The sequence below is a fragment of the Polyodon spathula genome, chromosome 1 (assembly GCF_017654505.1).
Source record: "Polyodon spathula isolate WHYD16114869_AA chromosome 1, ASM1765450v1, whole genome shotgun sequence".
Taxonomy (NCBI): Eukaryota; Metazoa; Chordata; class Actinopteri; order Acipenseriformes; family Polyodontidae; genus Polyodon; species Polyodon spathula.
This window is the reverse complement of record NC_054534.1, coordinates 78,051,464-78,074,924: the sequence shown is the minus strand read 5'-3', so window position 1 is coordinate 78,074,924 and position 23,461 is coordinate 78,051,464. Positions and strand designations below refer to the sequence as shown.

At 43.4% G+C, this 23,461-nt stretch overlaps 1 protein-coding gene across 3 annotated transcripts in view; it reads left to right on the top strand.

Annotated features, from left to right (window-relative positions):
• Nucleotides 1-23,461, top strand: part of LOC121322782 (2-hydroxyacylsphingosine 1-beta-galactosyltransferase-like) — a 51,696-nt gene that overhangs the window by 4,336 nt on the left and 23,899 nt on the right. For all 3 annotated transcript variants that reach the window (XM_041263094.1, XM_041263080.1, XM_041263086.1), the window contains exon 2: nucleotides 15,773-16,599. In XM_041263094.1, the coding sequence (XP_041119028.1) occupies nucleotides 15,775-16,599 (825 nt within the window). In that variant the 5' untranslated portion in view covers nucleotides 15,773-15,774. The remainder of the gene's footprint in view (nucleotides 1-15,772; nucleotides 16,600-23,461) is intronic.

Below are 23,461 nucleotides of genomic sequence, written 5' to 3'. Positions count from 1 at the left end.
TAAACTTTCTTGTTCTTGCAAGTGGGAACTATTGGTTTCCTTGGCAAATAATGATTTGATTCAGCAGCAAGCAACATTACTAGATCAGATTACTGTTTGAACTATGTACTGTTAATATTTGTTTCGTGTGGTTATCCCTTGTCAACCATCAGTCTTGGTCAATTTTTTACAGCTTTAATTAAAAATTTAAACAAGACATTTATTGTGGCTCTGTTTCTGATTCCAAATCCTCCTCTGATTTATATTTAATTTGATTTAATTTCTAGAACATTTTAGGAAAAATCTTTTGTAGTAAAAGTTTACAAGAAATAGCTTTTTTGGAGTGTTGCAAAAAAAATTCCACATGTGTTTTGTGTAACCTTTTTTTTTACCCTCATCTACAACAGCAAAACTTTTGCTACAAAACATTTTTCCTTAATTATCTAGAAATTATACAATTCCATTGGGGTATGCAAACTTTTGACTACAACTGTGTGTTTTTCTCTCTCTCTCTCTCTCTCTCTATCGTGCCTATAGAAAGTCTACACCCCCTTGAACTTTTTTTCACATTTTGTTGTCGGTGCCTCAGAGTTTCAAGCATTTTAAATTAGGATTGTTTCCACTTATCTACACACCATATTCCACACTAAGGGGAAACAAGATTTCATTGAGAATTATAAATTAAAAACTCAAAGATCATAATTGGATAAGACTCCCCCCACCTGAGTTAACACCTTTTGCAGCAATTATAGCTGTGAGTCTGTTTGGATAGGTCTCTACCAACTTTGCACACCTAGATTTGGCAATATTTGACCACTCTTCTTTACAAAAGTATTCAAGCTCTGTCAGTTCCTTTGTGAGCATTGATGGACAGCAGTCTTCAAGTCATGCCACAAATTTTCAATTGGATTTAGGTCGGGGCTCTGACTGGGCTACTCAAGGACATTTACCTTTTTGTTCGTTAGCCACTCCAGGGTAGCTTTGGCTGTGTGCTTTGGGTCGTTGTCATGCTGAAAGATTAACTTCTGTCCCAGTTTCAGCTTTCTTGCAGAGGGCAGCAGGATTTCCTCAAGGACTTCTCTGTACTTTGCTCCATTCATTTTCCTTTCTATCCTGACAAGTGCCGCAGTCCCTGCTGATGAGAAACATCCCCATGACATGATGCTGCCACCACCATGCTTCACAGTAGGGATGGTTTTCTTTGGGTGATGTGTTGGGTTGGCACCAAACATAACACTTTGCATTTAACCAAAATAGTTCAATTTTAGTTTTGTCAGACAACAAACTTTTTGTCACATGGCTACAGAATCTCCTGAGTGTTTTTTGCATATTTCAAATGGGATTCAGGGTGGGCTTTTCTGAGTAATGGCTTCCTTCTTGCCACTCTACCATACAAGACAGATTTGTGGAGTTCTTGGGATATTGTTTTCACCTACACACTTTGACCAGTCTTTGCCATAAAAGCCTGTAGCTCTTGCAAAGTTGCCATTGGCCTCTGTCTCCTTGCTCGGTCATCCAGTTTGGAGGGACAGCCTGATCTAGGCAGGGTCTTGGTGCCATACACCTACCATTTCTTAATAATTATCTTGACCATGCTCCAAGGGATATTCAAGGCCTTTGATATATATTTTTTTTTTTTATACCCATCCCCTGATCTGTGCCTTTCAACAACTTTGTCCCGGAGTTCTTTTGAAAGCGTCTTGGTGCTCAAGGTTGAGTCTTTGCTTTGAAATGCACTACCCAGCAGAGGGAACCTACAGGAACTGCTGAATTTATCCTGAAATCATGTCAATCACCACAATTTAACACGGGTGGAGGCCACTTAACTTGGTGTGTGATTTTGAAGGTGATTGGTTACACCTGAGCTAATTTAGGATTGCTATTACAAGGGGGGTGGATACCTACCCAACCAAGCTATTTCAGTTTCTATTTTTAATAAATTTTCTACAAATTTCAAGAATACTTTATTCACTTAGAAGTTGTGGGGTAGGATGTGTAGATAAATGAAAAAAATAACTTTTAATTCTAGGCTAGAAGGCAAACAAAAGTGAACATTTGGAAAGGGGGTGTAGACTTTCTATGGTCACTTTGTGGGGGGCGACCATGCGGCAGTAGGACAGGATCGGTCTACATGTAAAAAATATACACGGAACAGCACCTCAGCATGTGGTTCGAAAGACATATGTCCTAACACTGTTCCACGAACAGAGGGTCTTTAACAGTGTGATATTGTACCTGGATACTCTTACCACATGGGTAACGCTGGAGAGCCTACTCAAATAGTACAGCAGTCTAATCCAGACTAACAGTAAGTGGTCTCTTCAACTGATGTAATAGAGTCCAAGACCTAAACTCCAAAAAGTGGAGCAGAGGAGTCCAGCACATTCAGTCTGTAGAACCTCCTGAAAGTGTGTGGCATAGCCCAGGTAGCTGCAGCACATATTTCAGACACTGGGACACCTCGAAAGAGGGCCCAGGACATCGCCATACCCCTGGTAGAATGTGCCTTCAATTGCTCCGGAGGGGAAAAGGCCAGTAGCTTCATAAACCAAAGCAATGACATCCACTATCCAATGGGACAGGCGCTGTTTAGACAATGCCTGCCCCAGCTTCCTAGAACCATAGCACACAAACAACTGTTAAGAGTGTCTGACACCCCTTGTATGGTCAATATAGCACCTCAATGCCCGCACCGGGCAGAGCATGTGCAACTGTTGGTCCTCCAGAGAAGAGAAGGGAGGTGGATGGAATGATATCAACTCCACAGATTGGTTCACGTGGAATGGGGATATTTCGGCAAAAATGCAGAGTGTGGTCGCATGGAGACTCTAGATCCGTCTCCAGCGGAAGGGTGCACTGAAAGTGCATGCAGCTCACTCTCCTGTTTTGCTGAGGACATGAGCTCACATCCACAGTGTGGAGTGGCTCAAATGGGGCTTTTGTCATGGCTTCCAGTACCATATCAAGGCGCGACGAGGGGAGGCTGGGAGGACACAGCCTCCTCTCACTCTTAAGAAATTGGGACGCCAGGAAATGGTTTCCAGGCGATAACCCATCTATGCACGTGTGACAAGCAGATGTGGCTGCCAGGTACGCCTTCAATGTGGAAGGGGACTGTGGCAAAGTGGTTGGTAAGGGGAACAGGTGTAACGGTGATGCGGTGCAGGAGTGATGAACAGACAACAGTGATTCAGTGAACAAGGTGTTTTAATTCGTAATCCAGATCTGGTGACCGATAAATAATAACTCCCTGGCTATACACACCAATGTGTATAGCGCGGCGATAACCAAAACTGGGCACAGTCCCGAACAAAACACAAGACGCGGTCACCAGTCCTGGGTGCGTGCAGACGTGCAGGTGCTCAGTGTACACAGGTTTGTTCTCTGTGCAGTGGTGCTCCGGATAGGGCTTTTCTTTCGACAGCTCCGGAGGTGTGCGTTAACTGTCTAATAGTGTGACAAAAAGACAGACAATGACTCACAGACAAAAATAAACACACAACACGTAAATCCTTTCCACTGAGAGCTCCTCTCTCAATCCTTCTCTCTCCCACTGTTTAACCCAAACGAAGGAAAAGATCAGCGTTACCCTGGCCCCTATATGTAATCCCGCATGATATCTAGGTAAACGTTTGCAGCTGCCTTATTACTTGCAGCTGCCTCTCGTTTACCTTTCAAATCAATACTGTCTTACAACAGAGTCACGCTTCTTTCCAGGCTGACCCACTTCCCTGACCCGGAAACGAACTGTCAGGCCAGCCCTTCCAGATACTTCTCCTCTCGTTCTTTAGCGCCCTCACAGGTCGGGAGGAAGATTAATCACCAGAACTCATCTTTCCGTCACATATCCCACCGCTCTGAGTGGAGCCGAAGGAACACTCGGCTAAATCTGCCTTCCCCATTACTCCCCCCTCCCGGGAAAAATAATCCGCATTTTGGTGGTCTTTCCCCGCACGGTGTACCATGTGGTACATGAAGGGCTGCAATGCCAGATACCACCGAGTTATCCGGGCATTGCTGTCCTTCATTGTGCTTAACCACTTGAGTGGGGCGTGGTCTGTGACCAGATCAAATGAGTGTCCCAGCAGGTAGTATCGTAAAGAGTGAGTAGCCCATTTAATGGCCAAACACTCTTTTTCGACTACGGAGTAGTTACGTTCCCGAGGTAACATTTTTTTACTGAGGTATAATATCGGGTGTTCTACTCCAGCTACTTTTTGGGACAAGACTGCACCCAAACCTACATCCGATGCCTCGGTGTGGAGGATGAATCTCTTGGTGAAATCTGGTGTGATAAGAGTGGGGGCCTGGCAAAGTGTACGCTTAATAGCATCAAACGCCCCCTGACACTCAGCTGACCATTTCATTAAATTTGGAGCACTCTTTTTGGTGAGGTCGACTAACAGGTTAACCACTGTGGCGTACTCGGGGATGAAGCGGCGGTAATAACCGGCTAAGCCCAGTAGTGACCTCACCTGAGTCTTGGTTTTGATCGCTGCATCAACCAAAGCCTGGATTTTGGTGACTACAGGTCTCACCATTCCATTCCCCATTAAAAATCCCAAATATTGAGTCTCTGTTTTGGCAAACGCACATTTCCTCAAGTTAGCTGTCAGCCGGGCTAGAGACTGAAGAACGGCTTTAACCCTAGCCAAATGCTCTCGCCAGGTGGAGCTGTATATCACCACATCATCAATATACACTGCTGCATGTTCATGATGTGGGCGTAAAACCTGGTCCATCAGTCTCTGAAAGGCAGCGGGCGCACCATGTAGCCCAAACGGCATGGTTTTAAAGTGGAACAGCCCTTCTGGTGTTGAAAATGCGGTTTTCTCTCTGGAGCTGCGGGTTAAAGGGATTTGCCAGTATCCCTTCGTCAGGTCCAGAGTGGAAATAAACCTTGCTTTTCCCAGTCTGTCTAAAAGTTTCTTCGACCCGAGGCATGGGATATGCATCGAACTTAGCAATAGCGTTCACCTTTCTAAAATCCAAACAGAAGCGGTTGGTGCCGTCTTTCTTAGCCACTATGACGATTGGACCGCACCACTCGCTCCTCGAATGTTCAATCATCCCAAGCTCGAGCATATCCCATACCTCTTTGCGAACGCCACTTCGCCGACTTTCCGGGATCCGGTACGGTCTCTCTCGCACTGTGACACCTGGTGGAGAGATAATGTCATATTCAACTAAGTTTGTTCTGCCGGGCACGTCAGAAAAAACATCGCTGAACTCCTCAATAAGCTTACGCAGCTCTCTTTGCTGATCCGGAACCAATTGTTCCCCCATAGAAATCGCTCTTGTGCTCGGGGTCTCTGGACAGGGACCTAAATCATCCTCCATATTGCCTGGGGCTATAAATAAGATCTCCCTTGCCTGCCAGGGCTTTAACAAATTGACATGATAAATTTCACGTTCATTTCGGTGATCGGGCTGTCTAATTTCATAATTTACCTTCCCTATAGCCCGAATCACCTCATACGGCCCCTGCCATTTAGCACACAGTTGTGATTCGGATGAGGGAAGTAGCAGCATTACCTTGTCCCCTGGTCGAAAGGTTCGAATCCGTGCATTTTTGTTGTAATGCTGCTGTTGTCAGTGCTGAGCCGATCTGAGGTTGTCTTGGGCCAAACGACTGACCAAATCCAGGCGATCTCGTAGTAGGAGCACATACTTCGCTACATTTTTAGATGAGCCTTTGTGCTCCTCCCACCCCTCTCTCAGCAGGTCGAGAATGCCGCGAGGCTGCCGGCCGTACAGGAGCTCAAAGGGGGAGAATGCCATTGAACTCTGCGGCACTTCTCTCACCGCAAAAAGGAGGTAGGGAAGAAGCGATGCCCAATGTTTCCGCTCCTGTGTTACAAATCGCCTCAGCATCGACTTTAAGGTCTGATTAAAACGTTCAACCAAACTGTCCGATTGTAGATGATAAACGGACGTCCTGATGGGACGTATTTTTAATATTTTGTACACCTGCTGTAACATATTGGACAAAAAATTTGTACCGTGATCAGTTAAAATCTCCTTGGGAATCCCTACTCTATCCATAATCTGCGCTAACTCGGTGGCTATTGCAGCTGCACTAGTGGACCTCAATGGAACTGCCTCCGGGTATCGCATTGCATAATCCACCACTACTAATATATGAGTATACCCAGAGTCAGAAGGTAGCAAAGGGCCCATTATGTCCATTGCAATGCGCTCAAAAGGAGTGGAAATAACTGGCAGTGGGACCAAAGGGGCGGGGCGCACTCGACCCGGCACTACTCGCTGGCAGTCTGGGCATGTGGCTACATATCTCGACACATCAATATGAAGACCGAGCCAATAGAATCGAGCCAATAGCCGTTCCCTCGTTGTCTCGGCTCCGAGGTGCCTCGCAAAAGGGATATCATGCGCCAGCCTCATGACCTCGGTCTGACAAGACAGGGGAACCAATAATTGTGTTACAGGCTGTCCTGTGCCCGCGGCTAGGTTTACCCTATATAGTAATTGCCCCTTTATACTGAAATGTGGATATACTAGCGGCACAGCGCCATCAACATCCTTACCTTCAATGGACCGGACCTGCCCCCAAGCGTGCAACAGTGACGGGTCGTTCTTCTGGCCCCAGTAAAGGTCCGCGCTTGAGTACCACGGGTCCGGTACATTGAGAGGGGCTGGAATAACCTCTGCCCTAGTCGGCCCAGTAACCTCGCCCTCTCGGTCACACTGCGTTCCCACTCCCTTCGACTGGCGTTTGTTACCATTACAGCACTCTCCCACCAGACCCCAGCCTTGTCTCAAAGACGCTCCCTCCCATTTCGCGGTCCGTCTCTCCTTATTTGTCTTTCTAGGATGGAACAGAGGGGAAAACATTTCAGTATGAAAAGGAAACATATCACCAATCCGTTCCTTTTTCCTTTTTCTGCCACGTTTACGTGTGTGGCTGAGACTGCCATTATTTGCATTAATTCTTTGAATTTTGGCCAGTCTCGGCCCAGAATAACCGGGTGCGGCAACCTTTCCACCACCCCGACTACAAGGTGACGTTTTATCGGTCCTACCGATAAATATACTTTTAGGGTGGGGTATGCCGCCGTGTCTCCATGGATACAGGAGATGGCCACCTGACCTTGTGGCCGCCACGACACACCGCCCAAGAGAGCTGTCCTGATCAATGTTTGCTCACACCCTGTGTCTACTAACGCGTGGGTTTTCACATTCCCTAAAACCACGTCAATCAGCCAGGGCCCCTCCCAACTGTTTTCCCTCTGCTTACCCGTTCCAGGTGTCCAGTTGCATGCAGCCACGTCACACTCCATGGCAGCGGGGCATGACCTGGCCCTATGTCCTGGCTGGTTACACCTAAAACAGAGTGGGGGGACAGAGGGGGCATAGGTTAGATATCTGTCCCGCTGCTGGTAGGGCAACGGGGCAGGGGCAACACCTCTACCCCAGCTGGGGGCCATCCTCGGTCTCCATGGGGGGGAGGCAAGGGTGCCCAACGGGGTCGGCGGTCTGGGAGGTCTGGGTGCCGGGAACGAGGGTGATGGTGGTGGTGTTGGAGGAGAGGGAGGGAGAGGTTGGTTCCTGAGCAGGGCAGGGACTGACAGGATCCCGACCCGGGCCGACGTCAACGAGTCCTCAAAATCTTCGGCCAATTTGACCGCCTCCTCCAGGGTGTCAGGGTTGTGGCGCCGTATCCACGCCTGGGTTTCGGCGCCGACCACATGGCAGAATTGTTCCACCACAATGGCTTCCCCCATTTGTTGAGCGGTCTTCTTCTCCGGGGTCAGCCAATGGACCATGTGGTCGCACAACCGCTGTGCCACCACCCTGGGGCGTGTCTCCGGGGCTCTCCGGTACTCGCGGAACCGCGTCCGGTGGGTCTCCGCGGTGATGTTCAGACGACGGAGGATAGCCTGCTTGACTAGGTCATAGTCAGTGGCGTACTGGTCGCTCAGGGCTTGGTAGGCTGCCTGCGCTTCCCCGACCAGGCAAGGTCCCAGCTGGCTTGCCCAGAACTCCCGCGGCCATCCCGCCGCGGTTGCCAGCCGCTCAAACGCCACCAAAAATGCCTCCGGATCATCCTCCGCTGTCATTTTCATGGCCCGTGCTTTCGGGGCCGACATCAGTGATGTTCCGGTAGGGGTCGCTCCTGCGGCAACGGCCAGCCCTACCCGTTCAATGAGCGCCGTATAGCGCTCCTCCCTCCGTCTCTCCTCTGCATCCCGTCTGATCTCCAGTGCCTGCAGCAACTCCGCCAGTGCGTCGCGGTCCATCCCGGATCTGACACCACGTGTGGCAAAGTGGTTGGTAAGGGGAACAGGTGTAGCGGTGATGCGGTGCAGGAGTGATGAACAGACAACAGTGATTCAGTGAACAAAGTGCTTTAATTCGTAATCCAGGTCTAGTGACCGATAAATAATAACCCTCCGGCTATACACAACAATGTGTACAGCGCGGGGATAACAAAAACTGGGCACAGTCCCGAACAAAAACGCAAGACGCGGTCACCAGTCCTGGGTGCGTGCAGACATGCAAGTGCTCGGTGTAGACACAGGTTTGTGCTAAGTGCAGTGGTGCTCCGGATAGTGCTGACCCTTTTTCGACAGCTCCGGAGGTGTGCGTTAACTGTCTAATAGTGTGACAAAAAGACAGACAATGACTCACAGACAAAAATAAACACACAACACGTAAATCTCTTTAACACTGAGAGCTCCTCTCTCAATCCTTCTCTCTCCCACTGTTTAACCCAAACGAAGGAAAAGATCAGCGTTACCCTGGCCCCTATATGTAATCCCGCATGATATCTAGGTAAACGGTTGCAGCTGCCTTACTACTTGCAACTGCCTCTCGTTTGCCTTTCAAATCAAAAAGGTCTTACAACAGAGTCTCGCTTCTTTCCAGGCTGACCCACTTCCCGTAGAGGGACCTCTCGTGCTCTGAATAGTGGCAGTAACTGCCGATGACAGCCCTAGAGCTGACGGGCGTTCCCGTTCAGGGGCCAGACCCATAGCTGCATCAGCTGGGGGTTCGGGTGCCACAGATCGCCCTGGGCCTGTGAGAGGAGATCCACCCACAGTGGGATCTGCCTCGGCTGGCCGTGCAGGAGTTGCACCAGGGTCGAAAACCAGGTCCTTCAGGGCCACCAAGGAGCTACCAGAAGCACTGTAGCTTTCTCTACCCTGACCCTCTCTGGGAAGGTGGGAAGCAGTGGTAACAGTGGGAAGGCATATAGGAGACGAGCAGGCCACTCGTGTGCCAGGGTATCAACTCCTAAGGGACTGTCGAGGTCTCTCATCGAGAACCAAAGAGGGCAGTGCGTAGACTCCCGTGAGGCGAAGAGATCTACGTCTGCTATGCCAAACCACTCCCAGATGCATTCCACCGCACTGGGGTGGAGACGCCATTCCGAAGTCAGGGGACCACCTCAGGAGAGGAGATTCGCGGCATGGTTGAGTCGGCCCGTTAAGTGGACTGCTAGAAGAGAAGCCAGCCAGGGCTGCAACCACAGTAACAGCAAAATCGCCATACGGTGAAGGCTCGGATATCTCAGGCCTCCCTGGCGGTTGATGTATGCCACGACCGTGGTGTTTTTTGACCGCACCAGCACGTGTTTGTTCCGGATCACTGGAAGAAAGTGCTGTAGGCATGATCTACTCCCCTGAGTTCCAGGACATTGATGTGGGCTGAGGCCCAAGGCCCCGTCCACACTCCCCGAGTCCCCACGCTGTTCCAGACTGCACCCCAGCCATGGCTGGAGATGTCTGTGGTTATTACTTCCCTCCAGAAGATGGGACCTATGGTTGTCCCCTGAAGAAGGTTGGAGGGTATCCTCCACCAGCGCAGGGTTCTCCAGCAGGACTGAGCTATTACCAGTCTGCGATGTCTGTCTCGTTGCGGGTGAAGTGCAAATTAGTTGAACCAGGCCTGGAAAGGCCTTTGGTGGAAAAGGGCCTGCAAGGTAGCAGTAGTCAACCCCAGCATGCACTGACACAGCGCCATGCTTACTGTCTCGCTCAACCTGAATAGGGAGAGGCAAGACTCTATTGCGGTAACTCTGAGTTGTTAACGTGGTCTTCATAGACACAGAGTCTAGGTGGAGGCCGAGAAAATCAGATTGCTGGCTTGGCATGAGGCAGCACTTTTGCAGGTTCATCCTGAGACAGAGCCACTGGAGGTGGTTCTGTGACTAACACTGTATGTGCCAGGGCTTGCTCCTGTGATTGAGCGCAGATGAGCCAGTCATCTAGATAATTTATCAGTCAAACGCCCTGAACCCGCAGGGGGGCCAGAATGGCATCCATGCACTTGGAAAAGGTGCGAGGAGCAAGAGACAGGCTGAAGGGGAGTACGCAGTACTCGTAGAACCTGCTCTTTAATGCGAAGCGAAAGTATTTCCAGTGCCCGGACTTGATGGGTATGTGAAAGTGCGCATGCTTCAGGTCCACGGTGGTAAACCAGTCGCCCGTCCGAATGGCCTGGATGACATGGTGGTGCGTGAGCATCTTGAAACGTAACACCTGAAGGTGTTTGTTCAGAAGCCTCGGATCCAAGATAGGGCGGAACCCTCCATCCTTCTTGGGCACTAGGAAGTACTTTGAATAAAACCCCTCCCTCAAGAGGAGGGATCTACGTCGCAAATGGCACGCTTCAAGAGAAGTGCCAGGATTTCGGTGTTGAGAGCCGCATGTTGGAGCAGGTCTTTCACTGCAGTTATTATCACACACCTTGATGCCTCCCTGGTCTTCAGAGTCCTCTGAATGCAAGTTGTTTTGTTAGGAATATACGTCAAAAACTACCAAGCCTATTTTATAATGTGAAGCTGTTTAGAATGTCCGGTATTTCCATCTGTAGAACAAAGTATCAATCTAGGCATTACATAGGTCATACAGGTTGATGCAAGTAATGTGTGTCATTCTGTCACGCTTGCAGTTAACCCTTTTATGGCCAGTGTAAATGTTTCCAAGTGGGAAGGACTATACAGTTAATGTTTAAGGTGCACATTTTTACACATTACTTATGCCTTTGCACAAGAATGTCTGTAATCTCTCACTGGATGTAATCATTAATATTTCAGTGTATTTTTTTCCATTGCTTTTGCATAGTCCTACAGTTTAAACTATCAGGAACAGATTTAGGACAATTTGACTAATACAATGCAATAATATGCATGTTAAGTTGTTGAATAAGTGAACAAGCTGATATAGGGGGTGTGGGGGTGTGTGTGTGTAATATATAATTTTATTTATGTTGAATTCCGCCAATTCTCTGCTTTTAACCTGGCAGATAACTATGTATAACTAGTTCTAATGGAATGTTACAGGATGAGCAAGTGAGTTTAAGGAGTGTTGCAATAGCACTGGGAGGAGGGAAGTGAAGCAGACTGTATTGTGAAGTTAGCTGAAGAAAGTGAAAGGGATAATAAAGACTTTGAAATACTTTTTCGACAGCGGTATACACATAATAAACCTTTAAATCATAAAACTGTGCTATATAAAATAAGTGCCATGTTAAGTCTTAACCATGTTTAAATAAACAGGTCTTTGTTTTATGTGATCTGAAAACACGAAACACAACACTGTCGTAGTCAATATTTATCTTGCTGCAGAACTGGACTGACTTGTTTTTCCAAATAAGTTGCAATGAACACAGCACTGTATTTGTGCCTAGTTTAGTCTAGTTTTGACATGCCGTGTTACTTAAAGCATGACTGTTGCACAGAAAAGAACTGTGTTGTGTCACTGTGCAAGCATCCCGAACAATAAAGGATCTGTATTTTAAGCAGCCTTTCACAACAGAATACAGAAAATGAGACTGTGTAACCTACTGTATTTTAGAGCTGTTAATCTCTTGTGGTACTCTGATATGTGTTGGGAATTCTGTGGTGGCTGCTGCACACAGCTGATGTGTTTTATAGAGACAAAAGAAAGGAGCAGGAAAAAGTGGTCTGCAGAAAAAGCACAACTACAGTAAATTCAAAATTCGAGTTACAGGTATGATGAAAAAGTAAATGATCATGACATACATAAACTATGTACAGAATATGATTGAAAAAGAATACATGCAAACATGTAAGTGTCCTACAGGTGGACGAATGTACAGACAGACACCCCCCTACTGTCTATCCCCTCAATCTGGTATTCTCAAACTTAAGTATTAACACCGAGTTTCAAGTCAATAGATATGCAGTTCTCCATATATGTAAAAATTGTGAAGTGTGTCATATAGACAGATGCATGGACAGACAAATGACTGCCTCCATTGAATTCCCTTTGCAGGGGATGCTAAAATTATATTTTAGTGAATTATACAAATGTTCATGCTAATTTCTTCAGATAATTCTATTTTAGTCTAACGTTTTAAACTTCTAAAAAAAATGGATTATTATTTTAACATTAATTTACACCTTCCCTGTTTTTACTACTAATAGGGGAAATTGATAGCAAGTCAAGTGTTTTTTAGTAAAACCAAATTTTCTCCCAAAACTTAAACCCCAGTTTGAAGTAGGCAGTCTTATGCAGCCAATTCATTTATAAGTATTTGTGCCAGCAGTTAAAATGATAAGTTACCATCACTTAACACTAGAAGCCCCGTGGCTGTCATTTTGGCAGTTTTTGGTTTTAAAAGGTCACTTTCTCCAGTCGTGTAACACATATGGGGCTATGCATTCATGTACCTTTCTGTCCGTATGTATTAAATATTCACACAAAGCACGAAACGCGGGAGTGCAGAAATAAAGGAGATGTATTACATTATACCTAAAAGCCCCGGGAGCAGTCACATTGATGGCCACACAGAAAACAATTGTATTTTGATTATACAGAATGGTATTCTACTTTATTATTTTTATTTATCAGTCTGCAATGTGTTTAGCTTTAATCAGATTAGTCTCTACTCTCTGCCTGAGTGAATGACTGAGAGTCTACTGTTTTCATTCAGCCTTTTGAAAGCTGGTGTCTGCTTGCCAGCTGCGCTGCTTTGGTCAGTTGATTAGCATCGGGACTAGTGAAAATAAATACCAGAGACTGTGGAGTTTTACTATGCAACAGAATATGGAGTTGATGTTTTGGATCAGATGGCACGAAAGTATTCTCTGAAATCTGACTCCCGATGGTGGTCTGTTCAGGTGTTTTACATTGAATTGGACCTAGCAGCCATCAACTCATGGGTACTTTACAAAGAGTGCACGGAGAAGAAATTACCAAGGAGAGAATATATTTACAGTTAGCACAGGAACTTTGCAAGAAGCATTTGGAACAGAGGGAGACTGCCAAGCATGTACCCACGGCTTCAGCTGGCAACCCCTTTGAGAGCTGCAAGAGATGCCAATGTCAGGTTGGCAAGTACAATAAAAAGTAAAACTTTGGACAGGTGTGCCCTGTGTGGTGTGGAGAAATGCATTATCTGTGCTGATGGTGAACAGCCTTACTCATCTGATAATAAACCAATTGCTTTTGAAAAGTAAAAAATGTATTGCTATTGTTTCAGTTTTATAAATATGTACCATATGTTGTAAACCGGTGTCTGTTCAGATGTTTATTTACATTTTTTTGTTTTGATTTGTAATATGATATATATATATATATATATATATATATATATATATATATATATATATATATATATATATATACACATACACAGTGCCTTTGCACACCTAGATTTGACATTTCTTCTTTACAAAACTGTTGGGGAGTCAAGTTCCTTGGGGAGCGTTGATGGACAGCAGTCTTCAAGTAATGCCACAAATTTTAGATGGAATTTAGGTCGGGGCTCTGAGTGGGGTACTCAAGGACATTTACCTTTTTGTTCTTTAGCCACTCCAGTGTAGCTTTGGCTGTGTGCTTTGGGTCATTGTCATGCTGAAAGGTGAACTTCTGTCCCTGTTTCAGCTTTCTTGTAGAGGGCTGCAGGTTTTCCTCAAGGACTTTTCTGTACTTTGCTCCATTCATTTAGGCCAAAAAGTCCAATTTTAATTTCTTCAGACCACTAAACTTTTTGCCACATGGCTACAAATCTCCTGAGGGATTCAAGGTGGGCAGGCCAGATTTGTGGAGAGTTGGGATATTGTTTTCACATGCACACTTTGAACAGTCTTGGCCATAAAAGCTGGCCTATTGGTAGCCTCTCTGATCAGTCTCCTTCTTCCTCGGTCATCTAGTTTGGAGGGACGGCCTGATCTAGGCAGGGTCTTGGTGGTGCCATACTCTTTCCACATCTTAATAATCGTCTTGACCGTGCTCCAAGGGATATTCAAGGCCTTTGATATTTTTTTATACCCATCCCCTGATCTGTGCCTTTCAACAGCTTTGTCCCAGAGTTCTTTTGAAAGCTCCTTGGTGCTCATGGTTGAGTCTTTGCTTTGAATTGGACTACCCAGCAGAGAGAACCTACAGGAACAGTTGAATTTATCCTGAAATCATGTGAATCCCTACATTTTAACACAGGTGGAGGCCACTTAACTTGTGTGATTTTGAAAGTTATTGGTTACACCTGAGCTAATTTAGGATTGCTATTACAAGGAGGGTGGACACTTATCCAACCAAGCTATTTCAGTTTTTATTTTTAATTTACTTTTCTACAAATTTCTAGAATATTTTATTCACTTAAGTTGTGGGGTAGGATGTGTAGATAAATGGGGGGAAAAAAAAAAAAAACTGTTTTAATGCATTTTAATTCCAGGCTATGAGGCAACAAACAGTGAAAGTTTTGAAAGGGGGTGTAAACTTTCCTGATACAAATTTATTCCCCCACATTTGAAAGACATCCCGTAGCGTCGGTGCCACATACATACGGCGAACATACATATTATGGACATCCGCGTTACGAATGGGTCAAATTTTGTGGCGGTACTCAAAAAAAAAACAACAAAAAAAAAAAAAGGAATTGCATCCGACTCCGGACCTTCTAGTGTTAATATACAATATTTTATTTATAGTGAATTTTGGTGGTGATATCAAACTACAATCTCAGTAATAATGTATCTGTTTATCAACTGTGATTCTCACAAACGCATTTTACTGCTGACTGACGGCATAAATCATTCGAGAGAAACGCACCTTATAGAAAGTGTTGTAGTCCACTTTTAGTGGAATGTGACTGCAGATTATATATAGAGATTTATTTATTTACATTTTTATAGCACCTTTTACGACACTTTACTAAATTATAACAAAAATGATACAATCAAGAAAAATGAGTAAAGAAAGAGGGTAAGGTTATTGGGCTAGGGTGCTGTGATACAAATTTATTAATTTAGGAGAGCAGTGGTCTTGCGGGGTCATAACAGAAAATTGGGGACCAAGAGTATCAGTAGGATAGGCTAGGGAGAAGAGATGGGTTTTGAGGGATTAGCTGAAACTATAGTGTATATGACTGCTTTATGTCAAGTGGGAGTTTATTCCAATGAAGGGTGCAAGGATTGGGCACAGGGAAAGGGTGGGACCAAGAGGGACAATAGGGATTGGGAGTGTAAGGGACGTGAAGGAACTTAGTAGGAAGTTAGTGCAGTCCGATAAGGTGGGGCATGACCATGGAGAGATTTGTACACGAGGGTAAGGAGTTTGAACAGGCAACGATCATAAACAGGGAGCCAGTGTAACTGGAGGTGGAGGGGAGGGGTATGGAAGGAGCCGGGGAGGTTCAATATGTTACGGGCAGGGTCATTTTGGATTTGTTCACCACCAAAAAAGACAAGCTATTTGAAGTGGGAAAATGTGTGACTTAGTGTTTTTTTAAAAAAAAAAAGGACATTTGTTTAAATCAATCAATAAATGCATTCATGTTTGTTTATGTATTTATTTTTCAGCCATGAAGTTGCATCCTGCCATTTTTGCCTTGCTGTGGTGTGTTGCTGCTAGCCTGACGTGGGCTGCCAAAATCGTTGTTGTGCCTCCTATCATGTTTGAGAGCCACCTATACATCTTCAAGACTCTGGCTTCTGCCTTACACCAAGAAGGACACGATGCTGTCTTTCTTGTTTCAGAGGGCCGTGAGGTGCCCCCATCTCATCACTACCGCTTTCAGCGATACCCAGGCATCTTTAACAGCACCACAGCCGATGATTTTCTACAGTCCAAGATGAAGAACATCTTCTCAGGACGTCTAACTGCGCTAGAACTCTTTGACATCTTGGAGCACTACTCCCAGAACTGCGACCTTATGGTTGGAAACCAGAACCTCATGTCTCGCCTCAGGGAAGAAGATTTTGACCTGGTCCTGGTCGACCCCAATGAGATGTGTGGCTTTGTCATTGCTCATCTCCTAGGGGTGAGGTATGCAGTCTTTAGCACAGGTCTGTGGTACCCAGCAGAAGTAGGGGCTCCAGCCCCCTTAGCATATGTTCCTGAATTTAACTCCCTTCTCACAGACAACATGAACCTTTTCCAAAGGATTACAAACACTGCCGTCTACTTGGTCTCGCGCTTTGGGGTGAAGTTTTTAGTACTGCCTCGGTATGACCAAATCATGAAGAAATATGACATACAGCCAGAGGCGTCAATGTATGACTTGGTTCAAGGAAGCAGCCTCTGGATGCTGTGTACAGACATCGCCCTGGAGTTTCCACGACCTACTTTACCTCATGTGGTGTATGTGGGAGGCATCCTCACTAAACCTGCCAGTCCTCTACCAGAAGTAAGGCTTGATGACTTCACTTAATGTTGTAATTAAAGTACTTTTATTAAATTACTGTTAGGTGCTGTTATGTTTTTATGTACCGTATTATTGATTGATCCATGACTTTAAACACAGAGATATATAGTCCGCAAAAAAATATAGTAAGTGGTTAGTACTTATTCATTATCTTCATGTCAAAATGTTTGTATAAATAAGTTTATCTGTATTGCTAAGAGTATGTTGGGTTTAATATAACTCTATTGGTTTGGTTGCACATGCTCTGGTTTATATAAATGTATTTCAGGTTATTTGTTTTCTACATTGAAACTAATACGAAAATGTATGTATGTGCATCCAAAACAACGTTGTGTTCTTCCTTAGTACTGACCTAGATAAAAGTACACACTCCCCAGGTACCCAAGAGGAAACTGATAACTGTGACATGATCCTTTTTTAACCCTGTATACAGTTTATATGCCACACTTTTCCTTTCTGATGAAGTTATTGAGAGAATCAGAATCTATTGATCTATGCAAGGGTGTATGTCATGTGTACATAGTGATTTACTTTGCTGAGAATTTAACAGAGGTGTAAGTGAAGAGTAGCTGCAGTGTTGTCAAATATGTGTTATCCTGTGCTAAGCCACAGGACCAGGTAATCAAAAGGTGCATGTGTTTCACCAAAGGTGTTGCTTTTAGTTTGTGTTTGGAAATATAAATACAGATAGCTAGATTGAGCATTAATATTGTTCTTTGAGGCAGAGGATATAGAAAAAAAAGTTGTGTCAATAACATATGCATCATCTTAAGAATCATCATCAGGTATACAAGTAATACAGAGAATCCTATGTTTGTGTTCACAAAATCACACACATTTCACATGTTTTAGTGTGTTATTGACTTTGTAATGGGGCTGATACTAAACAGCCCTATTAGTGTCCATTTTATACGTAAAAAGGAACTTAAGCCTCCTAGTGTGTTACGGACACCGAACACAGAACAAATAGAAATATCTGTCTGTTTGAGTGACCTAGCAAGTGAATGGGAGAATTGTGTACTTCTGCGTATTACAGTACAGTTTATAGACAAAGTGCGGTAGATTTGTGAAACAAAAATCGCATCGGCGTTGTCTTTTCTATGACAAAAAATGCTAAAATTCATGGCCAGAATAATTCAGTATGTGTTAAGCACCAACTGTCTCATGGCCATATCACCAGTTATCTATGTATATATATATATATATATATATATATATATATATATATATATATATATATATATTATATATATATATAGAAAGCGTAAGCCTTGCACAGTGAAATATGTAGTTTATTGTATGTTTTTGTGTTAATTGTTACAATTGATTTAATTGTTTAGCTGCTGTGGCGCTCCGCTGGGGACGATTACCGGTCTGCGTGGAGCAGCAGCTGAAAGCAATCAGCTGTTCCAGCAGGCAGGTGGGCGTGTCTCAACAGAGCGTCAAGATAAAAGCATGGCGATCGCTGTGATCGGGGCTGCTGCAAGGCCTGCCGTTTTCACGGCACCTTTTGAGTTATAGTTTGGGGTATTGTGTTTTATTTTGCACTTTTTGTACGGTTTTCTGTATTTGTCCTCTGTGCGTTACCATCGCTGGTAACGTCTCATGACCGCCTTAATTTTACTATCACTTTCTGTTTTTTATTAATAAATCATGCGCGCCTTTGCCGGCGTTTCAACACCAACCTCAGTCTCTCTGTATGCTTGAACAGCGGCTACCCACGCGTGTGACCCGAGGAAGACCCTGTCACATATGGTGTCGGAAGTGGATTCCGCTGCATCCTGCCGAAGCAAGGCTAGATGGCTACAGAGAGACAGGAGGAGCAAACCCCTGAAATTTTTTGGGGGGGACAAGGGCAGACCGCAGGTAACCCTGAGGGGCTGCTGAAGGAGAGGGATGGAGCCGCTGTCCTTAAAGGCACTGCGAAGGAGCCGAGACATCCCGCCCGAACGCCAGAGAGGCCGAGGAGGGTCCGTTCCCGAGAGCTGCAGAAGGAGGAGTTCCGGTCTTGGAAGCTGGCGAGGGAGGAGGAGAGACTGCCTGCCCGGACGCCAGCGGGAGGAACTGCCTGCCGAGCGTCAGCGAAGGAGGACCTGTCGTTTGTGGGGGATCGTCACAGAAGGAGGCGGGTCAATCCTCTGGAGAGGAGCCCCGTGAAGGGACACTGGGTTTAGGGGGTAATAATTGTGGGTGTATTGTTGTTAATTATTGGTATGTGGATAGTGGTTGTATGTGTGTGCATGTTTATTGTTTAGCGATGCTAACGTTGGAGCCTGGTGTCTGGTATGATGGTATGGAGGTTGCGCCTGGCTCTAATGTTCCCTCCCACCCACCCTTGTGTTTTTTTGTTTTGTCGAATGGACCCCTATGGGTTCCATTCTGAGCGGGAGGATATGTGGCAAAGCGTAAGCCTTGCACAGTGAAATATGTAGTTTATTGTATGTTTTTGTGTTAATTGTTACAATTGATTTAATTGTTTAGCTGCTGTGGCGCTCCGCTGGGGACGATTACCGGTCTGCGTGGAGCAGCAGCTGAAAGCAATCAGCTGTTCCAGCAGGCAGGTGGGCGTGTCTCAACAGAGCGTCAAGATAAAAGCATGGCGATCGCTGTGATCGGGGCTGCTGCAAGGCCTGCCGTTTTCACGGCACCTTTTGAGTTATAGTTTGGGGTATTGTGTTTTATTTTGCACTTTTTGTACGGTTTTCTGTATTTGTCCTCTGTGCGTTACCATCGCTGGTAACGTCACATGACCGCCTTTATTTTACTTTCACTTTCTGTTTGTTGTTAATAAATCCTGCGCGCCTGTGCCGGCGTTTCAACACCAACCTCAGTCTCTCTGTATGCTTGAACAGCGGCTACCCACGCGTGTGACCCGAGGAAGACCCTGTCACAATAATATATATATATATATATATATATATATATATATATATATATATATATATATATATATATATAATATATATATATTATTGCCACATGTACTAAGATAATTATGTTCAATACATCTCCTTTTGTAGTTGACCTTATTCAATACATCTTGTACTGAGAAAACATCACTGGAATCGGAATAAAGGAAATTATGTAATACAGTTCACGTGCAGTCATGGTTTTGGTAAGTAGCATTTTCAAAACTATATCATTTTGTGTTCTGTGTAACACCGGCCATCGTTTAACCTTGAGAAAAATACAGTACCTGAAGCAGATATACGCATTTATCATAGTATCAACACCAACGGATTTTGTAAATTGTCACAATAAGGGGCAGCTGGAAGGTAAGAATTTACCAGTCAAGACAATGGCATTTAAATACTACTACTATTAAACTGTATCTGTTGGTAATGCGATTTCTTCTAATGCGGTGGTTTTCAAACTAGGAAAATGGCAGCCAATGTCATTTTGTTTAGTACCACTTGCCAATCTATTGCAAACTTTTGTCTTGCATTCAATGTTTAACTACTAACACCAGCCTGATGTGCAGTGATGGAGCGTTCAGTGCACACATGGCTAATTTACATATTAAATAAATACTTTTGGAATAAGCCCTGTTTTAAATGTTATATAAACAGTTGGGCGGTTACTGCAGTCTGTCTTTTGGGATAAAAAAAAAAAAAAAAAAAAAAAAAAAAACTAAAGGCATAGTCTTAACTCCATTTTATTTCCTGTGTGCGTTCGTGCCTGCAAATAGATCTTTATTTTTTCAATGACTGATTTTAAAGTTCACTGTAACTTAAGTACTATTGGTTCATTTCAAAATGTAGAATTTATGGCCAATCAGAAACCAAAGTAATGCCTTGTGGTCTAATTTGACAAGCCATTAATTCTGGTGTGAGAATAAGAGTTTTTAGCTTTCAATCCAGTGAAAAAATATGGCTTGTTTGCTCAACACTAGTACGTTACTAGCAAAAGGCGATCAAGAAGAAATACTGTAAGATTATGTCTTGCAAATATGTCTTGCAGCTGAAGCTCTCTTAAATTTTACTTTCATCAGTGATACTAGGTAAGCATTTTATGTGTGTTTTTTTTTTTTTTTTTTTTTTTTTTAAATTTGCATCAGTACTGTACGTTTTTAGTCACCAAGAATTTAAGAATGTCAATAACCAGTTTTCGTAATAAGGCCAGATGTAGAGATGCATGGATAGTGAACTTTTATTTGCCTGTTTTTGTGTATTATCAATAAAAATACATGATTGCCATTTGTTATCAAGGAATAGTGTTATGTCATTTCTGATTGATTGAGGCTATCACAGAGGCTTTGTTGATTTTAATTAATTGGTAATTACAATAAAATGATGTTGATGTTTCCAACAACTAGAAATCTATTCGAGGGACGATTTTTATCCAAAAGTTATTATGATATATTCCGTTATAATACTTAATATATAATAAAACTTTTTATAATTGTATCCATCACACACTCCAAAGCTTGTGCGTTGTTGTATCATGTTATTGTACAGACCCTTTTTTCTGGTTTCATTTTATTATGACTCATCTCAGATGAGGATAGGCAATGGACTACATTTTTTGGAAAGGGGTATGCAGCTTAAAGATTGAAAACCCTTGTTCTAAAGTGATTTGGTATACACCAGCATCACTGTGACAGATTTCCCAATATTTTCCCCAAAAGTGAGTATTGTAGAGATGTGTCGGTTGTATCTACAGCTTTTACAGCTTTATTTTTTGTTTTTCAGAAATAAAAGGTCAGTAATTTCTGTTGGCATATTTAAAACAAACAAAAATAAGAAGTGGTAGTTAGTTCAGAATCAAACGTATTGACCCCCTCACTGAAAAAAATGTCTCCCTAAAATTGAAAGGGGGCCACATTGACCCTCAGTCTGTAAGTCCTGGAGCATACACCGCTATAGAGTCATGGCTACAGTTATGCCGAACAATATTGTGTTTAGTAACGAGAGTCTTTTATAGTGACAATTCTTAGTAAGCACACTTATGAAGAGGGGAACTGAGTATACCATTGTGGGTTTGTTCACTGACTATTGCTTGGACACATGTAGGCCAAGCGGTAGTGTTGCACCATTAACATTATGCATACAGTTACACCAATCAGCAGTGAAGCACCATTCTAACACAATGGATACTGTTATGCCATGCTATCTGGCATAAACAAACTCGCCCCAAAGCCACCCAAACTAAACACGGGCCTCTTGAATTTTAGTATGCTAAAAGTGGAGCTTTCTTAAAAGGGCAAGCTATTTGTTTTATTTTATAAGACTATGTTTGAGTAAATTACATGTCTCTGTTCCCTGAAAGTTATTTTTGTATATTTACTTTACACTACTATTACAGAAATGTCTGTTTAGATTTGCATTATCACAAAGCCTTCCATTATCAGTTCAGATGACTACAAATACCATCATGGTAAACACAAGTTGTTTGTGAGGAGGCCTGAATTGCAATTTTGGATGCCAAAGTCCAAAGGGGTATTGTAAAACCTTTTGACATTTGAGCAGTTTTCTTTTAAATGTAAGTATTGTTTACTTTGTTCATCAGAAACAAGGACTAGTGTCCACTGTTGCTTGTCCGTGCCAGCCGAGGCCTTGTTTTACTATTACAGCTGTATATTTATGCCTTGTTTTACTGTCATAGCTGTATATTCATTAACATTTGCTGAAATGGTGCATTTTTTACAACAAGGGAATCGAGTTACACAGGCCTTGAATAATGATTCCATTATTTGCAGTCAGTGCTGATTGGCAAATAAGAACCGTAGGATATAGTTTTAAACTGAAGTTAGTGTTTGTTTTACTCCTAAGGTTTATATATATATTTTTTATATATGTAATATACACACACACACACACACACGGTGCACTCCGCTTAAAAGAATCACATCCGTTCCGGGTGATTTGATTCTTGAAAGCGGACTGATATGATTACAATTAGAAAAAGCGTGCCCCAGCATCAGCAGTTTAAATACAGTATATAAATGTCAATGGTGCTCAGTCACTGAGGAAAATACATCAAAACAATCAAAACAAGTCTTTGTGGGTAAGCAGCTTGTTATATGATTGTTTACTCAAGGCTGCAGAATCCTATTTTACTACAGTATACTTGAAGTGATCATCTTATGAGGGTGCCTAGTTTAACTTTCATGCAGTGTTGTGTAATGGCCTTTGAATTAAAATGACATTACAGTATTTTATTGTCAGGATTGCCACTGCATTTAAGCATCTGTGGCTTGCTTTTTTTCAGTTGCTATGCAAATCTCACCTTTTTCACTAAGTAGAGGTGCAAAGCTCCACAATCCCCCTTCCTAAACATGCATATCACACAGAAACAGTGCTGTACTCTGTATGTATTCAATGACTGTATTCACTTTATTAAAACAAATTTTCAATAATAGAGAACACAAATACTTGTACAATGCAGTAGTGCGTCTTTCTTTTTCCTGCCATGTTGACGCACATAAACTGCACAACTTGCTTTTTTTCTATGCAGAGTTGCTGTGGGCCAGGGATTATACTGCACACACTGTGCACATGCTTAATCATGTGAGATGTGAACAAATTTTAAAAAACAGCTTTATTGGTTGTACACATCATTGCACTTCATACAGTATCGTATTACATGCGGTCAGTTTGCCCCGAAATCATTCTTACAAGTGGATTGCTTTATTTTTACAACTTGAGTATTTTAGCATGGCTAGTATATGAATGATTTTGTCCCAGTGGTTTTGATCACTGGATGCAATTAATTTTTATATTCGTAATTCTTAAACAGAGTGCTGTGTGTGTGTGTGTGTGTGTGTATATATATATATATATATATATATATATATATATATATATATATATATATATAATATATATATATATAAAATATAATA